General features: G+C 32.3%; 4 protein-coding genes across 6 annotated transcripts; 2 read left to right on the plus strand and 2 right to left on the minus strand.

The window, feature by feature from the left end:
- Positions 1–286: 286 nt before the first annotated feature.
- Positions 287–2,892, plus strand: LOC114393706. 2 transcript variants are annotated; one of them, XM_028355111.1, is made up of 4 exons: positions 287–941; positions 1,294–1,529; positions 1,644–1,661; positions 2,486–2,892. In XM_028355111.1, exons 1-2 carry the CDS (start codon positions 390–392, stop codon positions 1,465–1,467), a joined length of 726 nt encoding a protein of 241 aa, XP_028210912.1. In that variant the 5' UTR covers positions 287–389; the 3' UTR covers positions 1,468–1,529; positions 1,644–1,661; positions 2,486–2,892. The 2 variants fall into 2 exon arrangements, with proteins under 2 accessions (XP_028210912.1, XP_028210913.1); XM_028355112.1 differs by having other exon boundaries at positions 2,586–2,892.
- LOC114393704 (respiratory burst oxidase homolog protein F-like) lies at positions 2,200–9,515 on the minus strand. 2 transcript variants are annotated; one of them, XM_028355110.1, is made up of 14 exons: positions 8,521–9,512; positions 7,877–8,033; positions 7,743–7,791; positions 7,371–7,484; positions 6,830–7,273; positions 5,606–5,992; positions 4,952–5,047; positions 4,352–4,467; positions 4,091–4,193; positions 3,829–4,011; positions 3,578–3,709; positions 3,308–3,436; positions 2,959–3,037; positions 2,200–2,831 (listed from the first exon to the last, which is right to left on the minus strand). In XM_028355110.1, the coding sequence occupies exons 1-14, from the start codon at positions 8,885–8,887 to the stop codon at positions 2,722–2,724; spliced, it is 2,466 nt and encodes an 821-aa protein (XP_028210911.1). In that variant the 5' UTR covers positions 8,888–9,512; the 3' UTR covers positions 2,200–2,721. The 2 variants fall into 2 exon arrangements, 1 of the variants encoding a protein (XP_028210911.1); XR_003662578.1 differs by having other exon boundaries at positions 2,537–2,831; positions 3,578–3,698; positions 8,521–9,515.
- Positions 9,516–16,751: 7,236 nt separating this feature from the next.
- Positions 16,752–19,925, minus strand: LOC114393841 (glycine-rich RNA-binding protein blt801-like). Its single transcript, XM_028355302.1, has 5 exons — positions 19,854–19,925; positions 19,176–19,326; positions 19,008–19,076; positions 18,763–18,869; positions 16,752–17,593 (listed from the first exon to the last, which is right to left on the minus strand). Exons 2-5 carry the CDS (start codon positions 19,315–19,317, stop codon positions 17,084–17,086), a joined length of 828 nt encoding a protein of 275 aa, XP_028211103.1. The 5' UTR covers positions 19,318–19,326; positions 19,854–19,925; the 3' UTR covers positions 16,752–17,083.
- Positions 19,926–20,058: 133 nt separating this feature from the next.
- LOC114391840 (presenilin-like protein At2g29900) lies at positions 20,059–21,645 on the plus strand. Its single transcript, XM_028352828.1, has one exon. The coding sequence runs from the start codon at positions 20,127–20,129 to the stop codon at positions 21,498–21,500; it is 1,374 nt and encodes a 457-aa protein (XP_028208629.1). The 5' UTR covers positions 20,059–20,126; the 3' UTR covers positions 21,501–21,645.
- Positions 21,646–24,980: the final 3,335 nt, after the last annotated feature.

The raw sequence follows: 24,980 nt of genomic DNA on the forward strand, positions 1-24,980 counted from the left end.
TTTTTATATTTTAAAATTAATCTAATTTAGTCCTTCCGTCTAATTTAATATGACAATGTTAAAAAATATACATTTTATGTCAATTTAAAATTAATTAGTGATGATGTTAAATCGTGATAAAGTGAGATTTTTTAATAGTGTTGACTGAGTTTAACTGGTGAGATCAAATTGAATCAATTAAAAATTAAAAGATCAAATTAAATAAAAAAATAAAAAAAACTAAATTAAACCTAAAAATTAATTTAACGAAATAAATATTATCTACGGTTCTCCCCATTCATTTTTCTTCTCTTGGTATTTCTCCCTTCAGTTGTCTGTGGAAAAAAGCTGCCGAATAAATAAAATTTCTCTTTTCTGAGTCGCGATAGGATTACTTCTTCATTGGCTACATGACATTGCCTTGGCCATCCTCCGGGATGAATTTATACCACAACTCATTTTTATCCTTAAACCCACCATTCCAAACCAGAATTCAACTTCCTTTTTCTGCAAATATTCCATTTTCACACCCTCTCACTTCAATCTCTCCCCACTTCAATTCAAACTCCCTTCAAAAACCCAGATTCCCACGCGCGAGTGCAAATGCTACTACCAACGAAGCAGTTATTATGCCAAGCATGGCCGAAATTCTAGACGCATCGAGAGCGCAGAAACTCGACCTTCAGCTCAAAACATTGGGACCCTTTTTCAGAATCACGGCAAGGAGCATGGTAACGGGCACAGAGCTCGGAAGGGCCGAAGGGTTGGTAAGATTCTGGGTAGGAGGCAAAATTCTTCACTTGGACTCAATCAAACTACAAAGAGAGACACTGGACATGGAGAAATCAATCTTTGGCCTTGGCTTGTTCATCGGAGCCGTTGCAATTCGACACGGCTATGATTCTGGCTGCAAAACAGCGCAGCTATTGGCCATCAATGATTCCGATCTTTACCATTCTAAGGTTCTCTTCTCACCAACCTTATCCAAAACTTCACACCTTTTATTTATCTTTGGGCAGCCACATAGGCTTTATTTTAATGACAAATCCTAATTAGTGAAACCAAAAGAAAAAAAAAAAACTTTTTATTGTAATGCTTAAAATTATTCATAATTTTTTTATGCTCTCTATTAATATTTACAATAAATATTTTTTTCGTTAAATATTTTTTAATCAATGTCTCAAAGATAATGATTAGTAAGATCCTATTTCAATTTATAATTATCGATAATATCAATTATCAATGGTCCTATTTCATTATTTGTCATGGTCATGGGACTTGAAGAGATAACTAAATTGGATGTTGTTTTGACAGTTGGTTCGGTTCTACACTAGACTTGGGTTTAAAGCTGTGTACGAGGTTACGGGGTCATCTGTTGGAGATGTTGGGCACATGCTTGTGTGGGGTGGTGTTGGTACCCGCATGGATGCTAGTGTTGAAGAACTTATGATAAAATGGTGTACAAGATTTAAAGCTCCGCATAAATGATTTCGTCACAGTCAGATAAGCAATTGAATTTTAGCAAAGGCAACAACACAGTAAGAAAACGGGTATGGCATAGCAAACAAAAAGAATGTTCTTTTGCACTAACAACATGGATTAGGATTTGTAGCTGATATGATATATGTTCGATTTTTAACTCTTTCTTTTCCCATTCTATGCAGGGATGGATCTAGAGAAAGGTAATAATGATAAGTCCAAATCATCCCTCCTCAATTTTTCTTTTAAAAAAATATTTGTACAGATTCTAATTTTTTTATAAGAAAAAAAAATCATATTTTAAAAAATTTATTAAGTGTAATTATATATGTTTATTTAGTTTTAACTCCTCCTTTCATTTTCTGGCGATTGAATATTTCTGGAATGATGCATTTTGAGGTTGAGATGATTGTTTTTCTTTGGCGGCTTTCATTTCTAGTTCTAATGGCAGCTTTCGTTTCTATGAATGGAAATATGGGACCACAAGCCAGAGTTTTCTTTTCATCCAATTTGAATCTGTTGAAAATTTGTTGTTTCATGCTATATAGTGATACAATTGTTTTTCTTAAGGATTTGCGCAGATTGAGAACTTTGTCTGTTTTATGGTTGATTGTATTATTAGTTGCTAGTTACTAGCTAAATGCAGATTAAAAATCCAGTTTTCTTGTAAAAGATTTGTTCTTTGTCTAATCGTAGATTCAAAATGCAGTAAAAAAAAGAAAGAAAGAAAAGAAGCCTGTGTAGATTCAAAATCCACAGTTTATTGACATGTTGTTATACGGATACCCGTTAAATTGTACAAGATTTGTTCTTTAGCTCAGTCTATAAAGTTTGCTGCCTTGACATATGAGAGAATTGTAATACAAGAATTGTTTTTTAAAAAAAGATGGACCTAGATTAATATTTAAAGTAAAGACCAGATAATTACGGAGTATGTTTGTAATAGAATAGTCACTCTCGTACTTTTGTAAAATTTATTTTGTTTATACTTCTCCTAAAAGTATGATTTGCTACCTGAGGTGTATAGCAAATACCGAAATAGCATGGATACACATACTCAACTTGCAACGAACAATGAAGACTGACGTATTTTCTTTCATTTTTCAATTGCCGAATCCTCTTCGAAGTTGGTATGTCGGAGACACCAGAGCAGCAAATATATTTACAAATTCTCTGGCAAAATAGAAGGAAACTGTCCAAGATTCTGAACTGCTTTCCTAATTAAGGAATTGCTTCAACAGATATGTTCCATCAGAAACAAGTTTAGTAATTTTCCTTGTGGAAAACAAATCTAGTTGTGGTTTTGGTGGAAAATTTGGTGCACAACTTCTTCAATTCTCTTGCTAATTTAGATGGTCCACAATAGAAAACCCCTGTACGAGAAAAACCCACATTCTTAGTTATGAAAACCATTTAACCTGTTATTTTCTTATATACATATTTGGAGATAAGGATTTTCAGAGAAAAGAAATCCTTAAGTACGAGGGATATTTTTCTCACCAATCTTAGCTCCTCCATGCTTGCGAGCCAATCTAGAAAATATGTTGAACCAATTTGGTCTAGCAAAATGTGTGTGTATCTGAAAATTTCGATAGATAAGTATCTTTTAATCAAGCAATATCAAAACATGTGTGTATCTGGCACAAATCATTCATTTTTTAATATATACATATATATATATATATAGCAAAAAACATTAACATATTCTAACTTCAACCAGAAGGCATCAAACCTAAACTATCTTGAGTGTGATTTTCTTTAACACTACTCATGTAAGTTTAAAGTTTGCTTGTAATTTATATATTTTGGCTGCATATATTAACCAAAACTAAGGAGAAGATTCACTTACTTGAGTCCTGGAAACTATGTCAGTGCCATTCTTGGCAACATGCAAGGCCTGAATAACACTTAGCAAAGCTGAACGAATATCTCCTTCTGGATGTACACTTGTCAGGAAATTGTGCATCTCCACAACCGACTTAAAGATTATCAGAAAACTTGATCAGTCAGAAAATGCTTGAAGATCTTAAATTGCATCAAAGATAAGTTGTGCTGACATAGTTTTTGCCGTGAGCATAATGTCAATGCCATGATCAAAACAAATTGTAGTTAGGCATACCTGTTTTTTAGTTGAATTTGAGATTTCCTTCATGACATCTCTAAACCAGTCAAAAGAGTTTGGCTCTCTTGTAACCCAATAAAGATATGCTTTTAATGGACCCTTTGTTAGGCTGCATTGTCTGAGACCACTCTATTTCAAAGGCCCAAATGTGGCATTTGTTTAAAGGAAGCAGAGCCATTGAATTTTAGTGAAAACATTATCAGACCAAGAAAATACTCAAATAAATAAACACAATAAAAAAAACTTACATGATCATTTTGCGTTGTCTGGACACCTTTAACTACATCTTTAAGGATGCTAATGAAAGGTGTTGCTCCTATGCCAAGACCAATTAGTACTAGAATGTCGTACTTTACATGGTCTTGAGCAGCAGAACCATAAGGGCCATCTATGTACAGTTTTGGACACCCTTTTGATCGTGATAACACTGCCTGCAGATCATGAATCAATTTTGAGACCAAAGGATTTAGGAAGCATAACTTTACACTAAAAAACTTTTGCTATTTTCACCTCTTGGAATAGATCATATATTTGGTAGCTCCAGTCTCCGAGTGTTCTAATGTGCACACTGAGGTAGTCATCTTGTGGCCCTGAAGTCAAGGAAAATGGATGCCTGAAAATTTAGACAAAAGAAACTCAAATAGAATGTCAATATTTGATTGACGAGCCTGACATCATAATAACTGGAAGAATGAGCTGAATTAATATTGAATAAAAATGGCATAATGTTGAATCTTGAATAAAATTGTCACGTGAAAGATATAAAAGTACCATTCAAAGGGCGAAATTTGGGGGCACTGAATGAATATATACATGCCACTATGGAACTTAAAACCTTCTGGTTTTTGCATTTTGAGGTACAAAACTTTTCCTGGACATATACTTGCCTACATGAAAAATAACATAAAAGAAAAGAGAATAAGATAATAATTATCCTTCACAAAAACAATAGATTTATTCTTGGTAAATTTCAGATGTTTGGCTGTACCATAAATTTATTGGCCTAAATAACTTTTAATTTCCTGGTATATATTCGATTTTTTATTTGAGTTCCCAATAAATTTTTTTATTATTCTGATTTTCTAATATTTTAAAAGTTTTATTATGGTTCTATCATGAGTTAAAAGATAACATGACACTATCTTAACAACTTTAAATACATTGAAAGATTCATTGAAATGATATCAGATCTTCATTTAACTCACCACAAAAACAGATTTAGAACAAAACTTTTAATATATCAGAAAATTTTGTTATCAAAAACTAAAAAAAAAAATCAATTATATATTAAAAATCTCAAACAGCATAAAATTTATCAAATGAAACTTTAAACCAAGAGATAATGCAAATAAGAGAAGGCTGATCAAATACCTTCAAAATATCAACTTCGTAAGATCCAGATCTAATGGCTCGAAAGATCCTCTCCCCAGCGTATAATAAAACTGGAAAAGCAATGTACATCCATGTCTGCACATGGAAAAATAAATCTAAATTCAAATTCAACACCAAATTTGTTCTATAATTTTGTAAATTAAAGAGCTTTTTTTTGGAAGGTCTAAATAAATTAAAGAGCTTTATAGCAACTTTTGCTACATCTTAATTACAATGATGAGCGACCAGGAATAAATTAGCGGCAAGGACTTTAAATAATTCAGAAGGAGGTAATAATTCAATCATGCACATTCTCGTTGCCACTTTTTGATTATTATTAATTTTTTGGGTAAAAGTAAAACAAGAGAGAGAGAGAAAAAGGTTACACATAATACATGTTAGAAAGAGACAAGTAATAGAATTCTAGTCAAACGAAACGAGTCAGATACGTGGCTCTCATGGTCTTCCCAATAACACACCTAGCATGCATAGTTTTTAGATTAAAAAAAATCATTATCTAAAATTTGATATTAGAGTTTCATAGACTAACAGTATTACAAATGCAAAGCGCACAAATTACGCCAAAAATCACGAGAAAGTAAATATTAATAATACATAGAATAAGGATGGACAGAGTCATAAAAAAGGGGTTACCGTTTTCTCCATCAACTTGTCGGTTAGGAACAAGAACATGGAGTGAATAATGAGCAGGGCATAGACAAGGACAAACAAATGGTGAGAGTACCAAAATGTGTTGTAACCAGTGACACGACGGAGGGACACCGGCAGCACCGGTGACCGACGCCGTGGCCACTTGGCTGCCAGTGCAAATGCAATGCCCATTAACACCACCATGCCTATCCCACTGGCCACCTCCGTCGTCGCCAAAATTTGCGTGTACGTTGGCCGGTGGTACCCGAATCCTGCGGCAATAGTTTGCCGGAATATTGATTTATCCGACTCACTGATTCTTGGGAAATCGCACGCAAGGTGCGTTCCACCGTGCAGGATCACACCCACCACTATTCCTCCTGCAATAAGCTGTGAACATCACAAAAACTAAATATCAATCATCTTTGTTTTTCCACATCATATCAATGTTATTGTCAATGTTACAACGTAATTTTTTCGTAGAAATTGAACTTAACAAGGAGGTTTATAATAACTATTACACGTTGTTTAATTTTATATATATATATATATATATATATATATATATATATATATATTGAAGAAGGAAAATCGGAGTCATCATCATAATTTTGATATCTTAGTAGACAAAAGTTTAGGACCTTAATTTGGACGAATGCAAAGAAGTCATAGACTTGCATCTTTTTGGTCTGCTTTCCAAAACTTGAATGCAAAATTTGTTTAGGAAAAATCAAAAGGAGTTTCTGGTCATATGCATGCATCTATGTAACAATAATATATTTTATTGTATCATTTTGTGAATTTGACATCTTATATAATCATTGGCATAATAATACAATGATGTTGATATCTCATCAGTGATATCATCAAAATAATGTAGATAATAGAGTGATAACTTTTAGCTTCTGAGTTAGTTTTTATATTGAATTATGTCTAAATTTAAATTTTATAAATGATACGAAAGTCTATATCTTAATTATTATTGAATTGAATCTATCGGCCACCCATTATTAGGGTGTTCATGTTAGGAGGTGTGTTGGTGATCTAACATTAAACAGTGATAAGAGTATATAAGACCAATAGGGAGAAACACTTTGGAGATGAATTAGCCTAAACCCAAAATTCAAAGAAAGTTTAACATGTAAAATTCTCACAATTACCTTATGAGTATGACTAAAGAAATATAAACAATTTACATGAAATGAGGAAGAAAAATAGAGAACCAACCTTGTGGAAGTTAATGTTGTCATTGAATGGAACAACAGAGTTGATCGGACGGTGTTTGCGGAGCCACGTGATTGTGTTTCTACAAACAGGAAGAAGAACAAGAGCCATGTTGAGTTTTAAGGTCTCAGCTGCACCTTTAGCAGTAGGAAGACAATAACCCATGACTTCAAACCCTGATCTATGGCGGTATTGAACAAATTTCCACACAAACAATCCCAAGCATGCAAGCAACCAAACCAGAACAATCCAAGCACGTCTCCAATAAGTTCTGAACAAAACTTCAGTCCTTGACATTGGTTCTTGTTGTTCTTCACAAAAGTCACCGCTAGTGTTATGAAGAACATTGTGTGTGCTGCTACCTACTGATGATACTTGTTTCATTGGAGAATGTGCCTTTGAATTTGATAGATTTGTTGCCTTGAATAGAGACCCCATTTGAGATATCTACATATGCCGACGAATCTTTCTATTAATAAAATATGGAATAGGAATAGGGTCATTTGATAATGGAATTGAGGGGTTGAAGAGGCTTGATTGGTACCTCAATGTAGCCTTTGTTTTTCTTGTCTAGAAATTTCATGATCAAAGAAGCATAGTCCTCTGCTTCATCATGTGTCACGGATAGCTTATTTGTAGAAGCGGTTAATAAAATTGTCTAAGGTACAAAAAATAATCATAAATCACTGCAAGCACTTGCATACAGAAATATGCCAATTATAATTGACGGTTTGTAATATGCACACCACCAAGAATTAATTATAGAACCACATCATAGAGTTTGTCTGCGGAAGGGCCAAAATCAACGCCAACATGCGGAACAAGACAATTAACACGCAAAATTTTAAGCAGCCACACCCTAGCTAGTAAAGTTAAAGTTTAATTATAGATTAAAAGTCATCACACAAATAATAACCTGCTTTATATCTGTCTCGGTAATTCTTCCATCCTTGTTTCTGTTACACCTAAAGCAAAGTGAAGGAAAGTTTACTAATTGATTTCAGAATTGTGCATAAGATAGTTTAGCAAAAGTTTTTTTTTTTTTTTTACATGTCAAAGAATATTCGCATTCTTGAGTTAAAAGAATTATCCTTCATCCGAAACCAAAGATGGTACAAATCAGTTTTGGTGATATTGGATTTCCAGCCCTTGCCGCGTCTCAGTGCTCTGAGTAATTCGTTGGCAAACTCTGGTGATGAGTGCATCCCTATAAAATACGACATAATTGAAAGTGAAAAACTAAAACAATAATTGGCATAATAATAAGATCAGAATAAATTAAGAACAGGTTACAGGTAGGTGTAGATAACGCATTTGTTTTTTTTTATATTATTAAAAGGATATTAAACTAATGGAGAATTATAAAAGGAGAAATAAAGTGTTGAACATTGATCATTGAACTAAATTAAAGTAGGAAGAAGAATAAAAAAAAATAAAAATTAAACTGGTTGTCTTATATTACGGCACTATAGCGTATCCGAAGAACATGGCTAAGGTGGCTAACTGCTCTGCTTTCTATTATTCTCGTGTTAATTGACCAATGCCAGATGATAAACACTAGAGACACCGAAAAGGACTTATCAAAGTCTCAAATGAGCATCATGCATTGTGTGAATTATTGTATTTGTGGTCGTGAAACAAAGTTATAATTAATGTTATTACATGAACTGTTGACTTTAATTTGCTATTCTCACCAATGCAGAAGCCAAATTCGGACCATGTCACAACCGGTTCGGCTCCACTTCCGGTTCGTGCCACCTGGTCGAACCGTTTCTCCAAATCCTTCCACTCCATTCCACTGTGACCATCAATGCCATTGATGAATCCCACACCTTGAATTGCTTCATTTTCTATTATGTGAGAACGTGTTTGTTCCGATCTCAAGTCTGCTACATTGTTAGGCTCACCTTCACGCCGAATCTTGGACCTTGTCTGAAGGACTACTTCAGAGGTCCAAGAAGAAGAGAATGAGGAAGATAACGATGATGAAGAGGGTGATGATTTGAAGAGAGCAAGGAGGGAACGTTCATGAGGAACTTGAGACTTTACAAGTCCATCCATTGATGGGCTATGAAGAGAATTGAGGCTTTGATTAAGTTGTCATGGAAAGTGAAGGTTTTGTTTCCAACATATTCTAAAGAAAATGTGGAGTGTAATGCATAGTGGTGGAATTAATAAAATTTTCTTTCAAGGAAAAGAAGGTGATGAGTGGTTTTCTTGATGAGGAGCAGAAAGTTGCTTGAATAATAATTGCATTATTCAACTTTGACCAATCGAAGGAGCTAGCTAGAAGCAGTTAGTTAAGAGTTGCTGGATGGATTTGTTTATATTGTTTTACAACATACAAGAAAGTGGCAATTTTCTTGCCTCTATTTTTTACCTTCTCTCTTTTCATGTGTACGAGTGTGGAATTTTCTTTGGAATTGAGTGGTTGAGTGAGGGAATTGAAAAGAGAAAAGACAAGTTAACATCAAAAGAATAATAGATCATGTGTTTGGTTTGGCTGGAGTGTGTGGACTAAGTTATAGAAAATTAGGTTAATGGATGGAGGTTTTGTTGGAGAATTTGCCAGATTGGGAGAGGATGGAGATTAAGTAAGGGCAGGTGAAGATCGAAAACAAATCCACGCAATGGAAAGGTTGTGATATGTGGGTGTATGTGTTGGTTGAAGTTCGGAGGGAAAAAGAAAAAGTGAATAATGTTTCCATTTCTAGCTGATATATGTATCAAGAACAGCTCATATTATTATAACGTAAGCAAGATTATAATAATAGAACAATGATTAATTGTGAAAGTGAAAGGAATGGTGGCTTCGCCCATCTTTGAATAAAAAAAGGGAATGACGTGTCTTTGGTACTTCTTTTTTATATTTTTTATGTAATTCTTTTTTATATTTTTTAATTTAGATTTCATTTAATTACTCCCATGTAAACTACTCTCTAAGTAAACTAGCGCCGAGCCGCCAGTCGTTTTAATATATATATATATATATATATATATATATATTAAAAGCTTTATGATAAAGTTATAAATTAAAAACAATATAAATATGTCTTATAGATGTAATGAGATATGTGATAAGAAAAATAAAATGCATGCAAATATAAAAAGTATAAAACAACAAGTGTTATAACTAAGGTGAGTTACACATAAAAGCTATCCCACCTTAGTTATTAAGAAAAACGTATTTTTATATGTTTCTTTGAATTTAGAATGATCAATCAATATAAAAAAATAAAAAAAGGAATAAATTAAACGTTATTTTCTTTTGGATAAAGATAAACCGGCATAACTACACTTATTTCAGTTAAGAAAGCACAGCATTCTAAAACGAACAATGACATTCGTCAATTGCATATTAGTAAAGAAATAGTCTGATAATAGTGATAAATTTATTTCAATTTTTTTATAAAATATCTTCTAATAAATTTATTAAATGAAGCAGGATAAACTAAAAGGGTCCAATTCACTTGTCAGTAGATATGTAAGTGTTGTAAATTACTTGATTTTTTTCATTTTTATGAATAAAAAAATAAAATAAAATAATAAAATGGGTCAAGCAGCCTAATTACACCAAAACCAAAATGAGTCAAAGTAAGTTGACCCATAATAATAATTAAAATAAGTTTTCTTTTTACAAGCAATAGCATTGAAAATACTAACTTGTTTGTTTAGTAGGATAACCCAGCCACCGCCCCCCCCCCCCCTCCCCCACAAAAAAAAAAAAAAAAGAAAGGTAAGTTGAGTTCACAAGCCAAGCACTATTAAAATAATAATAATAAGATTATTAAAAACTAAAACTAAATATACGTACGTACAAAAACACATTTCTAATAAAATGACGACAAAGTAAAAAAATCATAAAATATTTCATTACTGGCATTAAAAAATATTTCTTCAATTGAACTGTCTACAAACACAAATAAATAAAATAGTAGTTTAAATAATAGTTATAATGTGTTAAATCACTTCGAAAAAAGTCAAAATAAACAAATATTGATTGTTTTCTATAAAAAAAAAATTAACAGGTTGATTTATCTTATTTTATTTTTTTAACAAGTTAAACAGAATAGATAAAATGGTTTGAAGATCTCGTTCAACACATAAAATAACAAGTTAAATAGATAGATAAATTCAACTCGTTTTGTGAACTCATAATATAAAAAAGAAATTAATTATATTTTATACTTTTAAAATATTAAATATATTCACTTTTTATTTAATATTCCTTTATTTCTTTTGATAAATCACATTCTAGAAGCTTTTTGCTTTATAAAATTTATGAAATATTAAACATTTTTTCCAAAAATTTACCCTTAGTTTTCAAATTATTTCATTTTTTCCGTAGGAATTAAGACTGGTACCTCAAGCACTTACTCAATTAATTGAGTTAGACCCTTGATGTTTAATTACTTTTCACAAGTTTTTTATTTTTATTTTTTTAATAATATCGGATTATATCAATAATTATTAATATAATGGAACTACTATAAGGTCGACCAAGTCATAAGAAATGAGATAATATATAATTATATATATAAGGAACATATCACCTAAGAGGAGTGTTCTATTATAAGAGGTGAGAAAATTAAATAACAGCCCTTAGATCAAAATAGAAGGTTTAGATTTAATGGTTAAATTAAATGAGGTAAGAGAAAAACTACACTTTTTTGCTTCTGTGGTCATATATTCTTTATATGCACATTTTTTTGGTGTCTGCCTCAATTTATCTTCTCTTCACCATACCTTTTTATTCCTTCTTTTTTAACATGTTTCTGCCTTTCCTGCCAGGACTTAACAACTTATAATCTATTTGTTTTAAATTTCATTCTAGTGTCGGAAAAGTTTCCAGAAAAAAATTTCTTCTCGAAGAAGAATCTGTGACTTCCGGAAGTACCCACAAATTACTTCCGGAAGAACGTTATCCGGAAGTTTCCGAAAGAACCTTCTTCCGGAGGCCAACATGCACTCATTGTAGTCTTCTTGGACATACCATGAAGATACTGCTTCTAATTCTGCACAAATGAATTTCACTCCTCAACAATATCAACAACTGATTCGGAATTTAATATTATCTCTCTCATCCTCATTTAATTAGCAATTAAATCTAATCTTCTCTTTTGATCTAAAGATATTTTTTCATCTCTGGTGATAAAATACTTCTTTTATTAGTATTTAATCACTAGACTTATTCTCATTAGTATAGTCTTAGTTGCAAACAATATTTTTAAAATTGTACAGCTGATTAAATAGGTAAAGACACACAGAATCAAGCATCAATGTTGAATGATTCAATTATAATTGAATGTTTCATATTTTTAATTATATAATTATAAAAAAATTAGGATCTAAAAAATTATAAATAACTAAAGTATATGTTAATAAGATAAAAAAAATAAGATAAAAATTAAAAATAATTGAAAAAATAATTGATATTTATGTGAAATATTTAAATATTATTTTTATTTATCTTAAAAATGTTTAAAAATAAACAAAAAAATGTAAAAAATTGAAAGGATTGATTCAACATCGATTTCTCTATACCAGTTGGATCGAATTTATTGATTTTTTAATTGTTCTCACCAATTATGAAATGCCAGAACTTTCTGGAGTGGAGTGTCTGAATCAAATCAGTTACCGGACCAATGCCCAATTGAATTGGTTGCTCCAATTTTCACAACATTGGTTGAAAACATAAACATCATCTATCCATCCTAGTAATACAATGTATCATTCTAACAAACAAATTCTCATACCAATAAAATATGACACATCATTCAATTCTAATTTGACAAATTTTATATTAGTAAAAAAAATTATAATCAGTAAATGTTCATTTAGTTTAATTTATTTTGAAAAAAATAGACACTTTTTTTTGTCAAATTTTAAAAAATTATATACTGTAAGAAAGTTATTATTTTTCCTAAAACTAAGTGCCATGATGTATCAAACATTATATAATATTTTTTCTATTAATATTTTAAAATGATAATTATTGCTCTAAATTTTTAGTAATTAATAGAACAAGTGTTATAATAAAATCTTGTGTGGAATACTAAATTGTTAATTCGAATAATATTGTACTTTAAGTAAGATTTTAATTTTAAATTCTATAAATGAAAATTAATATTTATCTGGAAAATTTGGAATATGCCCTCCTTGTTTAAGTTGTATTTGGAAGATGAAAATTGGAAGCACCTCCTAATCCTATGACTATTTTTTTTTTATTCTGACCTCCTATGACTATTTAACCGCCATAACTTGTTTTTGAAGTATGTTTCCTAACTCTCAACACCGCATGTGCCTCAATACAACTTTTCAAACAAAGAGAGAGGGAGAGAGAACATTATTTGTGAAGGTACATTGTAAAGAGATAATGTATATTTTTCATTAATAATTTTTTAGTGTGCAACGGTACACAGTTTAAACTTATGATACTATAAAAACTATCCAAATTCTTCATTAATTATCTAATTTTAGTGGCGTACGGACATATTTAATTTTGCTGAATACTTAAAAGAGAGCAAATAAAACAAGGCATGACTGTTATTTACAAAACCAATAAAATATCAACGGCTTCTCTGACTTTAATATGTGCCTTGACAACTTATTTTATACTTTTGTTTTCAAGACAATATACGAGGGGGAAACTATAGGCAAAGACAACAGAGACAACCCTGATGGACGAGTATATGTAAATGATTATAGGTTTGAATGATAGTTATCTTAATTAATCATGCTACAAGTAATGACTTTATACCTTTTTTATTTTTTGAAACTAAATCGATAAAATAATTAAAGTATACAGAAACTAATCTGAAAATAGTTAATAATTTAATTATTAATTTTTTAGAGCATTTAATCTTCGATTTAGTTCATATTATATAGGTAAGAAAATGTAAAATGTGATGCAATTATTATTAATTTAAGGTGAGTTAAACTTATAATGTGTTTAACTCAATGGTTAAATCATTGTTTGTCTTAAAAGTCTGGCTAAATATTGTGTCCTTTTCAAATAAAAACGGCAAATATTAATTACTCCTAATATTTTTTTCATAACTAAATTATTAAATTCTATTTTTAGTTATTTGTTGATTAAATCCATTAATTATTATGAAAAAATGTTTTATAAATAAAAAAATATTTAGGATATGTTTGGAAGTGGAATTAGAAGCAAGGGAGTTATGTAATAATTATAAAAATAAATAAAAGATTATGACAATGAGTTTATGTTAACTTATCATTTTATTCATTTGTCCTATTTTTTGCTAATCTCTTTGACTTTATTCTATAGCATCTTGGAGTAGCTGTAGAAAGAGTGCCATCTTTGGGAAAGTTTGATTGTTTTATTTGACTTTTTCTTACCTTTGTAATAATATTTGGTGTTATGGCTTATACCATAAATTTAAAGCTTGCTGTAATTTGCATGAAGGCTTCAAATAAAATGAAATTGGGAAAAAGTATGGATTGACCTTATTACAGAAGATATTTTCTCATTTTGTTGGATAACTTCTTTGAATTCTTTAGAAATCATGTTAGCTTTAATTTGTCGGTGTAGTTCACTTCCCTCTCCTGTTTTATTCACTGTGTCTCCAACAGTTTACCTCTGATGTTTTTCTTCATTCCATGCTTTTTTTGTTCAAGTTAATAGTGCTTAACATGGGACCATGGTATGCTAATGTCTAGAAAATTCTTGCAGCCTGACCCTGATTTTGTAGCAGAATTTGCTCAAGGTGAGTTGCAAACTGATGTGATTGCTGGGAAAGATTTTGTCCATTCAGAACTAAATGAGGATGACAGTGACACTGTGGTTCCTGTAAATTATGCTGTTTCCCCTCATGAACTAACACTGCGCTTGCATGAAGTTATCCAATCCAGACTCGAGGGATGTGTACAGGAGCTTGAGATTGCCCTCGAAAATAGCCAGAGGAAATTACGGCTTATGGAATCTGAGCATGAGAGTCATCCCCTTGACTAAAGATGACTGTGAGCCTATTACTGAACCTGGTGCTTACATTGACACCTCTTATGAAGAAATAATAAAGATAGATGACTTCGAAGAAAACTCACCATCAAGCATCCATATTTCTGACTACAAAGTAGATTCACATTCACATGATTTGCATGCACTAGGGGTTCAAAATTGTGGAGCAAATGATCTCCTAACTCATTCTACTGTTAATGAAGAGAGACTGTCAAGGGAACTCTCTTCTGGTGAGGTCACAATGTTGGAAGGGCTAAGCTCTAGCAATTATGAATTAAATGATGTTACTGGAGATGAAAACTGACTGTGATTATGAGGTGGAAAGGCGATTAATAAGACATTGTTGAAAGGACCAAGAAAGGTTCTCCTATCTTCCAAAATGCTAGAAGGATATTGTATTTGTATGCTATGATTGAAGATTAACATTGATATCAAATACTTTGTAGGTGTGTATAAATACGAGTTGGTTTGGTAGAGTGGAAGGGAATAAAATAAAAAAGAATTGAAAAAAATATGAGCCCTTACAACGAGAAACTGAGTACTTTTAATGAGTCTTTATATCATAATTATAAAAGAACTGCAAAATGAGATTAAAATAATCCGTTGCTACCACTCTTGGTATATAGTGGTCACAACAATAGTAATATGATGATGATAACACATTGGTGATGATATTAGTAATGATTTTATAATAGGTGTTTACAATTTGATTTTAATTTTATTCATGTTTTTTCTTCTTTTTAATTGTGATCTAAGGATTATTATTAGTTTTTATTTTATTTTATTTGTAAGTTTTTCATTTGAAACACTTTACCTACCATATGTAAATCCTTGAAAAAATAACTATTAGTATTTTATTTTAAAAAAAAAGTTGAAATTCAATGTTCAAATAAAAAAAAATCAATTTATATGATACTACCCACGTTTAAATTTTTATTTCATATAAATTTGTTTAATTACCACATTTATACTTATTTATAAAAAAACATAATTAGAGATTTTTTTTTAAATTATAAATATAATTATTTTTAGGGAATATATAAATATAATTAAAAAGTTGTGAAAATCTATTTTAAACAGTATATATTTAAAAAGTTATACTACTATTAGCTATATAATGATTATAGATGAGATATTATTGTCATTTATTTTTTTTGTTTATTGTATAATTATATTTTATTTAATATTTTCTTCAAAGAAAAAAAATAAGACTAAAATGATAAAAAAAAATGGTCCAATTAAATTTGTTTTAGTTAATATTAGATTAGATCGGATTGAATTAAATTTAAATTTTAAACATAACTTATTGAATGCTGAATTTAAAAAATGAAATAATTGAATTAGATGATTTTTTTATGAAAAATGATTTAATCTAATTCACAAATAACCTTAGAAAATTCATTATTATATATTTCTACATATTATTATTATATTCATAAAAAAACTTAAGTAGAGAGAAAGTAAAAACTGCATAAAATATTAGCCATGAAGACACAACTTCACTCAAGTCCAAAACCTCTATTGAGAGAGTAAACAATAACTTTTTACATATATATAGTTGAAATTTGTTGTTATTACATATTCTGAAATTAAAATTATCTCACTTAACAAAAAATTGTATGACATTTAAATATATTATAGATTATATAAGATTTTTTACGTTGAATTAATTTATGGAGGTCATTATAGCTTTAAAAAATTGTATAACAACTAAATATTTGTAGACTCTTTCAAAATAGAAAAATCCCATTCAATATAAATCAAAATAATTAATTAAGTCCACAAATTGACTCGGAAATAACAATTGGAAACAATAAAAACCTATCGCGTATTAACAAAAACAATTCACGTCCACTGCCAAAATTAAAGGGAGTATGGCAAGGGAGGAGTAATATTTCAAATGACACTCTAAAAATGTTATTTCGTGCAGAACTAAACCACTTGATATGAATAACTAACTGATCATAAATTTCCCAAATAAGTCTCAAACTGTTGTCCCAACTTGCAACAACTCACAGATTTACATGCTGTATGAATATCTCAATTTGGTTTGATACTAAATCAACTCAAAAGTAAGCAACAAAAATGAAATATTTGACTCTTAGGAAAATAAGGGAAGAAAGACGCTTAAGATGGACCTAGATAATGTTGTTCCCATCCATGTCTAGCTGATCAAGATAACATGCATGAAATGCTTATCAGGTTGAAGTCCAAAGAGATTTAGGTAGGATACAGAACACGAGCAGCAGAAAACAAAAAACTATAAAATTCCATCAAGCCCTCTTGGCAAAATTATCTGCATCGTTGTCATCCCTGTAATCCCCAAAACCCTCATCTCCATTGCTGCTTGTTTTGCTATCTAATTGGCCACTGCTGCCAAATTCCGACCCTGCACCAACACCGCCATCCACGACACTTCCATCATATCCATTACCGGCAAAACCAGTAGAGCTTTCATGATTGCCTACACTACCGGCATCACCAAAATGTCCACTGTTACTACCACTATAGCCTCCCGAGTAGTTATTGCCAGGGCCACTGTCCCCATAATTGCCGCCTGATCCATAACTGCCTGCACCATATCCATAACCACCCCCATCATTTCGACTATAGTTGCCACCACCATAACCATCAGAAACATTTCCACGATAACCGCTGCCACCACCACCTTCATAACCACCGCCACCTACAGCACCATATGAACCAAAGCCGCCGCCACCACCACCATATCCACGAGGTCTTTCATTAGCATAATTCACCCTAATTGGGCGACCATGAAGATCCTGAAAATATTACACAGGAACAATGAAGCACTAGCTAACAAATGATATCTTATTGCTAGTCTTAAAATTTGCAAAATTAGATAACAAAAAGGTTAATGAAGGATCAAAAAATATAAACTACAAGATGATATAAACATCACCAGGAAAGGATTACATTCCCATACATCACAGGAAAGTTACTGAGAATTATCCTAACAAGGTAGACATGTAATAAGTACCGGGCACTAAACTGGATACTTAATATTGCATGAGCCTATCAAGTAAATGGAAAAGTAAAAACAGCCAGGATAATGGTTCTCTTTCTTAATGGGTTTTCTAATAATTAACCAAATATCTTCCTGTTGTTTGTAAATAATAAATGACAGATATATTCATATTACTTGTCAGGACACACACTGACAGTGAGCATAGAAAGCATAGTTGTCAATCCCAAGAGAGAACAGTTCAATGATCATATTTGGTGTCACAACCCCCACCAAATTTGAATATATTTGTTGGCACAGAATTATAGAATGCTATAACAGGTAGCAGGATGGCCACTACTCTAACCAATTAGAATAAAAAAACATAGCTTGGGATTGAGAAGTAGCATAAGCTTGTCATTTATTTTCTCTGTTTTCTATGATGACAAATATATAACATTCTACCAAGCAGAGCTTCTTGATTCTGTGATAGCACTGTTATTTGGTGTGCTATTGACAACTATGATCATTAGTAAGAAGAGTGAGCAGGTGAGCGCACAGTGAAATGATTCCAGAAGACAATAGTATTAGCCAATGATGACAGTCCTCACAAATATCAACCAAAATGTATGATAAAATAAGGCCGATATTTACATGTATTTTACTTGAAACAACTGCATATTTTAAAACATCGAATTTGAATATGGGTCCGCATCACCTGATGGGCCATCACAACCTCATCATCCCCAACTGAGAACTGCATTATTATGCCAAATCATGTCCACCATGAGAACACTTTAAAAGCTTGCCATGTTCAAAACACTTCTAAGTAAACAAAATTAGCATAGCACGCACAACATGCATACTGCATACTTCATTCATGTGAAGCAACTGGTAGGTGTAAAGTTCAAACATGATATTTTGCAGCAACCATAACAATCAATGCTACTCGCAAGATTATAACACTAAGAACAAATAGTATGTTACCTGACCATCCAAGGCCTGAATGGCACTTGATGCCTCCTCAACCGAAGTGTATGTAATAAAGCCAAATCCTCTGGATCTACCAGTTTCACGATCCATAATTATCCGAGCTACAAAGAGCGTGACATTCAAGGGAAACATAAAATATGTCAACATAATTTCATTGACTCCCCCGAGAAACCAACTTGTTAAAGACAACAAAAGTTAAAAAAAAAAAAAAGAAAAAAGGAGAGAATCTAACTATTTACCATCAACAACTTCACCATATTTTGAAAAAGCTTCCCTCAAGCTTTGCTCGTCAGTAGAATATGAAACACCTGTGACAGACAAATATGTACATAAATCATTATTATCAACAAGGCAAAGAATAAAAAAAATATAAAAAGCATCCAGCTCAAAATGAAGTTCAAACGCACCTCCAATAAACAGTTTTGTGCTTGGGGCAGATGACATACAGCGTATAGCCTGAAAAAATGAAGGGGGCGAACGCAATTTTGAACTAACCTGCCTGCTCGCTGTCTGTCGTAACAAATTCCCAATTCTACCAAAGAAAGCCATTGTTGTAACCTGAAGGAAACATATGTCAGTGACTCTGTAAAATATATATCTTAAAACACAAATTTAAAAACTAACACCTCTCAGGTATCAGAAAACCCAACCTCGAACATAAACCTAGAGAAAACGAAAGTAAATTATATAAAAGCTTATATCATTTCTTTGTTTAGGTTCCAATTTCCAAACAATAACAGAAACCCTAAAAGACAGCTACGTCACAAAACTTCGCTAATCCAAAGAGAAAATATTTCAAGGTCACCCAACAAAACTAATATCAAAACAAGTTCAAATCTCAAACTCTCTGATCTCAAGACAGATCTCACGATCACCAAAGAAAAACAAGTTCGCCGATTGAAAACGGAAAACAAAAACACGTATCATACCATATACCAACCAACATATTTGATCTACACGAAAAAAGTAAACAAATAAATCGAATCGAAATGAAAGGGAAAAAAACCCAGTGAGATTAAACAAAAACGAAGAGAATCAAGGTGAAAACTGAAGAAGAAAAGCAAGATTGCATAATCTGAGATTACTTGTGTTCACTCGCAAGACTGTGTCTGTTTCCTAAAACCCTAGCAAGATAACAAGGAATGGGTTTATGTAGAACTTATTAAATAGGTAAGAGTAAGATTTTTTTTTTTGCGTACTTTTTAAGATAAACGGGCTGTGGCCCATTTTCTCATGTTTAGGCCCGGCCCATGAGACGGAAGGAGAAGTGAAGCCAACCATAACACTGATTCACTGAATTTCGATCTGAGTCAGTGTGTGACATTTTTTTCTTCATTTCTCTCTTACAATTTTTTGCAATGGCACAAACACAAACCCAGAGACCCTGTTCAAGCGTCCTCGATTCTCTGGGGGAAGAAATTGTGAGAATCGTCGCACCCGTTTCAATATGCATGTTCCTGGTCGTAATCCTGGTCTCAATTCTCAACACCGATTCTTCTCTCTTCGTCGCATCGATGAGCATGGTCACCATCGCGTACAACGAAACAACCTCGGACTCCACCTGGGACAAGTTCCTAGGAGCCCTTCTGAACTCCTTAGCCTTCGTCGTCCTTGTCACCTTCGCAACCTTCGTCTTGGTCCTCCTCTTCTACTTCCGATGCACCAGGTTCTTAAAACTCTACATGGCTTTCTCCACTTTCATCGTGTTGTTATTCCTCGGCGGCGAAGTCTCGATCTTTTTGATCCAAAAGTTTAGTACTCCCATTGATTGCATCACGTTCTTCCTTGTTCTGTGTAATTTCGCTGTTGTGGGTGTTTTGACAGTGTTTATTTCGAAAATGGCGATTCTTGTGACGCAGGGGTATTTGGTTGTTGTTGGAATATTGGTTGCTTATTCGTTTACTATGTTGCCTGAGTGGACCACGTGGGCCCTACTTGTTGCTATGGCGTTGTATGATCTTGCTGCGGTTTTGTTGCCAATTGGGCCGTTAAGGATTTTGGTAGAGCTTGCAATTTCAAGGGATGAGGAAATTCCGGCATTGGTTTATGAGGCTAGGCCGGTGAAGCATGGTAGTTTGGATCCTAGGGAAGTCGCGCAGAGGCGGTTGTGGAGAGAAAGGAGGGTTCAGAGTTTGAATGCTAACAACTCAGTGTTGGCTCATGGCCCCAATAATGCTGAATCACACTCTGATTCGGGTGCGAACGCTGGCGATAACTGGGATGGCGCAAACTTGGTTAGGGAAAACGCGTCTTTGAATTCGAATTTGAATGCTGATAGTTCTGGTGGCTCCTATGGTTATGGAAATTTGGTGAGTGTGGAAGAGGGATGGCTGCGAGTTCAAGAGACTGATTCGGACCTTTCTGCACCCTTGATGGATCGTGGAATGAATGTCCAGCTCGGTAGGGGGGAAGATACTGTGTCGATTGATAACTTGATGCTAGAGGGAATTGGATTGGCTTCTTCTGGTTCAATCAAGTTAGGGCTGGGAGATTTTATCTTCTATAGTGTTTTGGTTGGCAGGGCGGCAATGTATGATTATATGACGGTGTATGCGTGCTATCTTGCTATCATTGCGGGTCTTGGCATAACCTTGATGCTTTTGGCTTTTTATCAGAAAGCTTTGCCTGCTCTTCCCGTGTCAGTCGGAATGGGCGTGTTGTTTTATTTCTTGACCAGGCTTTTACTTGAAGTATTTGTAGTACAATGTTCCTTAAATCTCCTGTTGTTCTAAGGTTAGAAATTTGTACTGTTAGGGCTTGGTCTACCAAACATATCATATGACCACGTATATTTTTAGTTGAAAATCTTCTTGGCTTAACAATGCCCCATCATTAGTTTTGACGTTTTCAAGAACTGCATCTTTGCTTTTGGTTTTATACCACTTCACTTATGATGCTTCCGATTTTTTGGTTCTGAGGAGATCCTATTGAACCTTATGGAGAAAGGAAATGGATCAAACCCCCACCACATACATAACATATCCATAGTACCAGGTGAGATACTAGTTGAGCTATGCTCAGCAGTTGACTTTTGATGCCTTTTATTAAACTATTTGTTCTGTATCTCTGTTCTTTTAAGATTGGTGATTAGAAAACACCTAGCTTACTGCAGATTTAGGATCTGTGACGGCAAACACTCCATTCCTATTATTGGAAGTTGAAGATGTGCGCAATAGATATTTAATATTTTGCTTTTGAAATCAATTTATTGTAGCAAATTTCCAAAAACGTGCCTTTGCTTGACCAGCTGACTGTGAAATATAAAATATCGATCACTCTAGTGAAACAGTTAAATCATGTTTTTTGTTAACAACTTGAAGTAACTAAGTTTGTAGATAATAGGAAATCACTTTCAAACTATTTGTTCTGTAACTCCTTTCTTTTATGATTGGTGATTAGCAAACACCTAGCTTACTGCAGATTTAGGATCTGTGACTGCAAACACTCCATTCCCATTATTGGAAGTAGAAAATGTGCCAATAGATCTTAAATATTTTGCTGTTGAAATTAATTTAATGTAGCAAATCTCCAAAAACGTGCCTTTGCTTGACCAGCTGATCGTGGAATATAAAATCATGTTTTTTGTTAAAAACTTGAAATAACTGTAAGTGTGTAGATAATAGAAAATCACTTTCAAAAAAATAAATAAAAATGGAAATTATTAAAGATATGGATATGGAGGTAGTTACTCTGAGGTTGTTTATTATTAATTAATTTAGAAAACAAGAGATTTTGCATGTCGGATAGAGCCAAATAAAATGGAGGCAGGCAACCCTTTAAGTCTTACATTCTTGTCTGAAAAGAAAAAAAACATGTGATATTTCTTAGTATTTGGTTTTATCAACTTGAGTCAGCTGGTTTTGATTAACTGAACCTAGTTTTCAAGGATTAACATGTAGGAACTAATATGTGATCCAGCAAAGAGAGGACTTAGAGTGGTAGAACCACAAAATTGAGGACTAGAAACTTCGAATGTGGTCAATACTCAGTTACAGGCTCGGCTGGAGTTTCAAGTTTATTCCCTTATTTATTTATTGTTTTGGAGGAAGTGGAGGACTGAAGTTTGAGTTTCTGATTTTTTTCTTTCATTTGTATTGCTACTTCCTTCACGCACATATTAGACGCATTTTTTGAATTCAATTTCATTTGGTTGTACTCTGAAAGTATTCTTCTACTGCATTGTTAAATTCAATTAATTTTAGAAGAAACAATGGTGAACAAAATTATTTTTCACCAATATTTTGTATCATTAGGCATATAAGTTGTTAAAAGTTGAGAAAAGGCATCATAGAATATCTCTCATGCTAAGAAAAACTATATAAAAAAAAAAAAGAAGTGGAGTACTTTACAAAACATAAATAAGTAATACTTAAGTATAATTATTTTCACAATCAAATCCCCTGAATAAAAATGAATATCTTACAAATTAAAAAATTTCAAACTAAATTCACAGTTCGTATTTGAATAAGCGTCGATAAAATTGATTGTGAATACAATTGACTTTGGTTAAAATTTATTTTGAAGTCATGTGATTTATAATTTTTTATTATAAAAGTAGTTGTGTGAATTCAACTGTATAATTTTCTATCTAAATGTAAAAATTATTTTAAATTATTTTAACTCATAATTAATTTTAGACCTGAAATCAACTAAGGGCTTATCTTTAATATAAAAAATCAAATATGTGAAAAATTATTTCCAATCAATTTTAAAGTCAATGAATTTTTCAACCTAAAATCAAATATACCCTAGCAAATTCTCACGCATAAGTTCAACTCTAAAGGTTTGAAATTATTGATAGTATGAAAAAGGTTTGTGACCAATAATCTAAAAGTGATTTCCATTAAAGCCTATTTGTTCTTTTAATTTTAACTTGCCATTTTACCAATCAAAACCAAGCACATTTCGTTAAGTAAACCATTCATACTATTGTTTTTTTTTTTTTTGTATTATGTATAATTTCCGTGATATATATGGAGAGACACTTTTTCCCCACTAAAGCCATGAATTAAGAAAGAAATTTTAAGCTTTGGATGCACTTGAAGTAAAAAACTTTGCACGCCCGCTAAAAGGTGTGGTTCATGATTGAAAACGTTAACACATAATTATAACTAGACAATGAAGTCCGTTAATTACACGCATAATGTTGTCACTTTTGTTTTGCTTATTTTAGAAACCTATGGGAATGAAATGTTTTGCTTATTTCAGAGTATCATGATTATCATATAAGGAATAAGCCACGTCATGCACGGTACCTAGAGGGTAAGATGACAGAGTTAAAAGTTGGCATAATGACATATTGGCAGCCTAAGTTCGTTAGTTGTTACTAGACAAACATGAGAGAATATTTAACCCCTAAACTCGTGCAATACCATAAGTTTTATTTAACCCTTTTTTTTGTTCCTTCGTTCCAATTCATCACTTTCTTTTTCTATCTGTCGTGTTCGATATAACTTAATTTCTGCCAATTTTCTTGACAGACTTTAATAATTTGTCTGTGTTAGTCCTTGAAGGGAATGGGACTGCTGATTTTTTGGCCATATCTTTGTTGATTTCAGCAGGGGCCTGATCTCGGCAGTCTCTTTGGATATTTGATCTTTCGAACGCATGGCCTTTTCATGTACTCATTTCCTCTACACATTTTGACTTTAATTTTTTGGAATTTTTTTTTCTTTTGCATTTTTAACTTTCTGCGAGTAAATGGGATTTGTTCTGCTATCTTCACCACCATGTCGATTGAATTTCAATCATTGTGTATAGTACGTATTGGTTTTCTTGGGGATTTTGCCTTTGATACGTATATATACATATATAATATATAGCATGATAAGGCAAAGACTGGTTTGATTATGTTGTCTCTGTCCATTAATTTGGATGTTTTATAAACCAAATAGCACGTTGAATTAATTGGCATGTTTTAATGTTTAATTTTATAGACAGGTTGATGAGAAATTAACCAGGTATTCCTTATTTGTCTTGAAATTGAATTTAATTTGAAGTTGTGTGCATGTCTTTAATTATGTGTTTGAGACAAATAACAAATTTTACCTTCCATGTCTTTGTGTGTTTTCAATTAATATTTACCTTCATTCTCTTTCTGTTGTTTATCTCCTTTAGTTTACTTGAAGCAAATCATTGTTTCTTTAGGTTTTTGAATAGAAAAACACCTATGATATTTTGATGTTAATTTTCATTTTAGATTTTGGTTTTAC

The sequence above is a fragment of the Glycine soja genome, chromosome 17 (assembly GCF_004193775.1).
Source record: "Glycine soja cultivar W05 chromosome 17, ASM419377v2, whole genome shotgun sequence".
NCBI lineage: Eukaryota > Viridiplantae > Streptophyta > Magnoliopsida > Fabales > Fabaceae > Glycine > Glycine soja.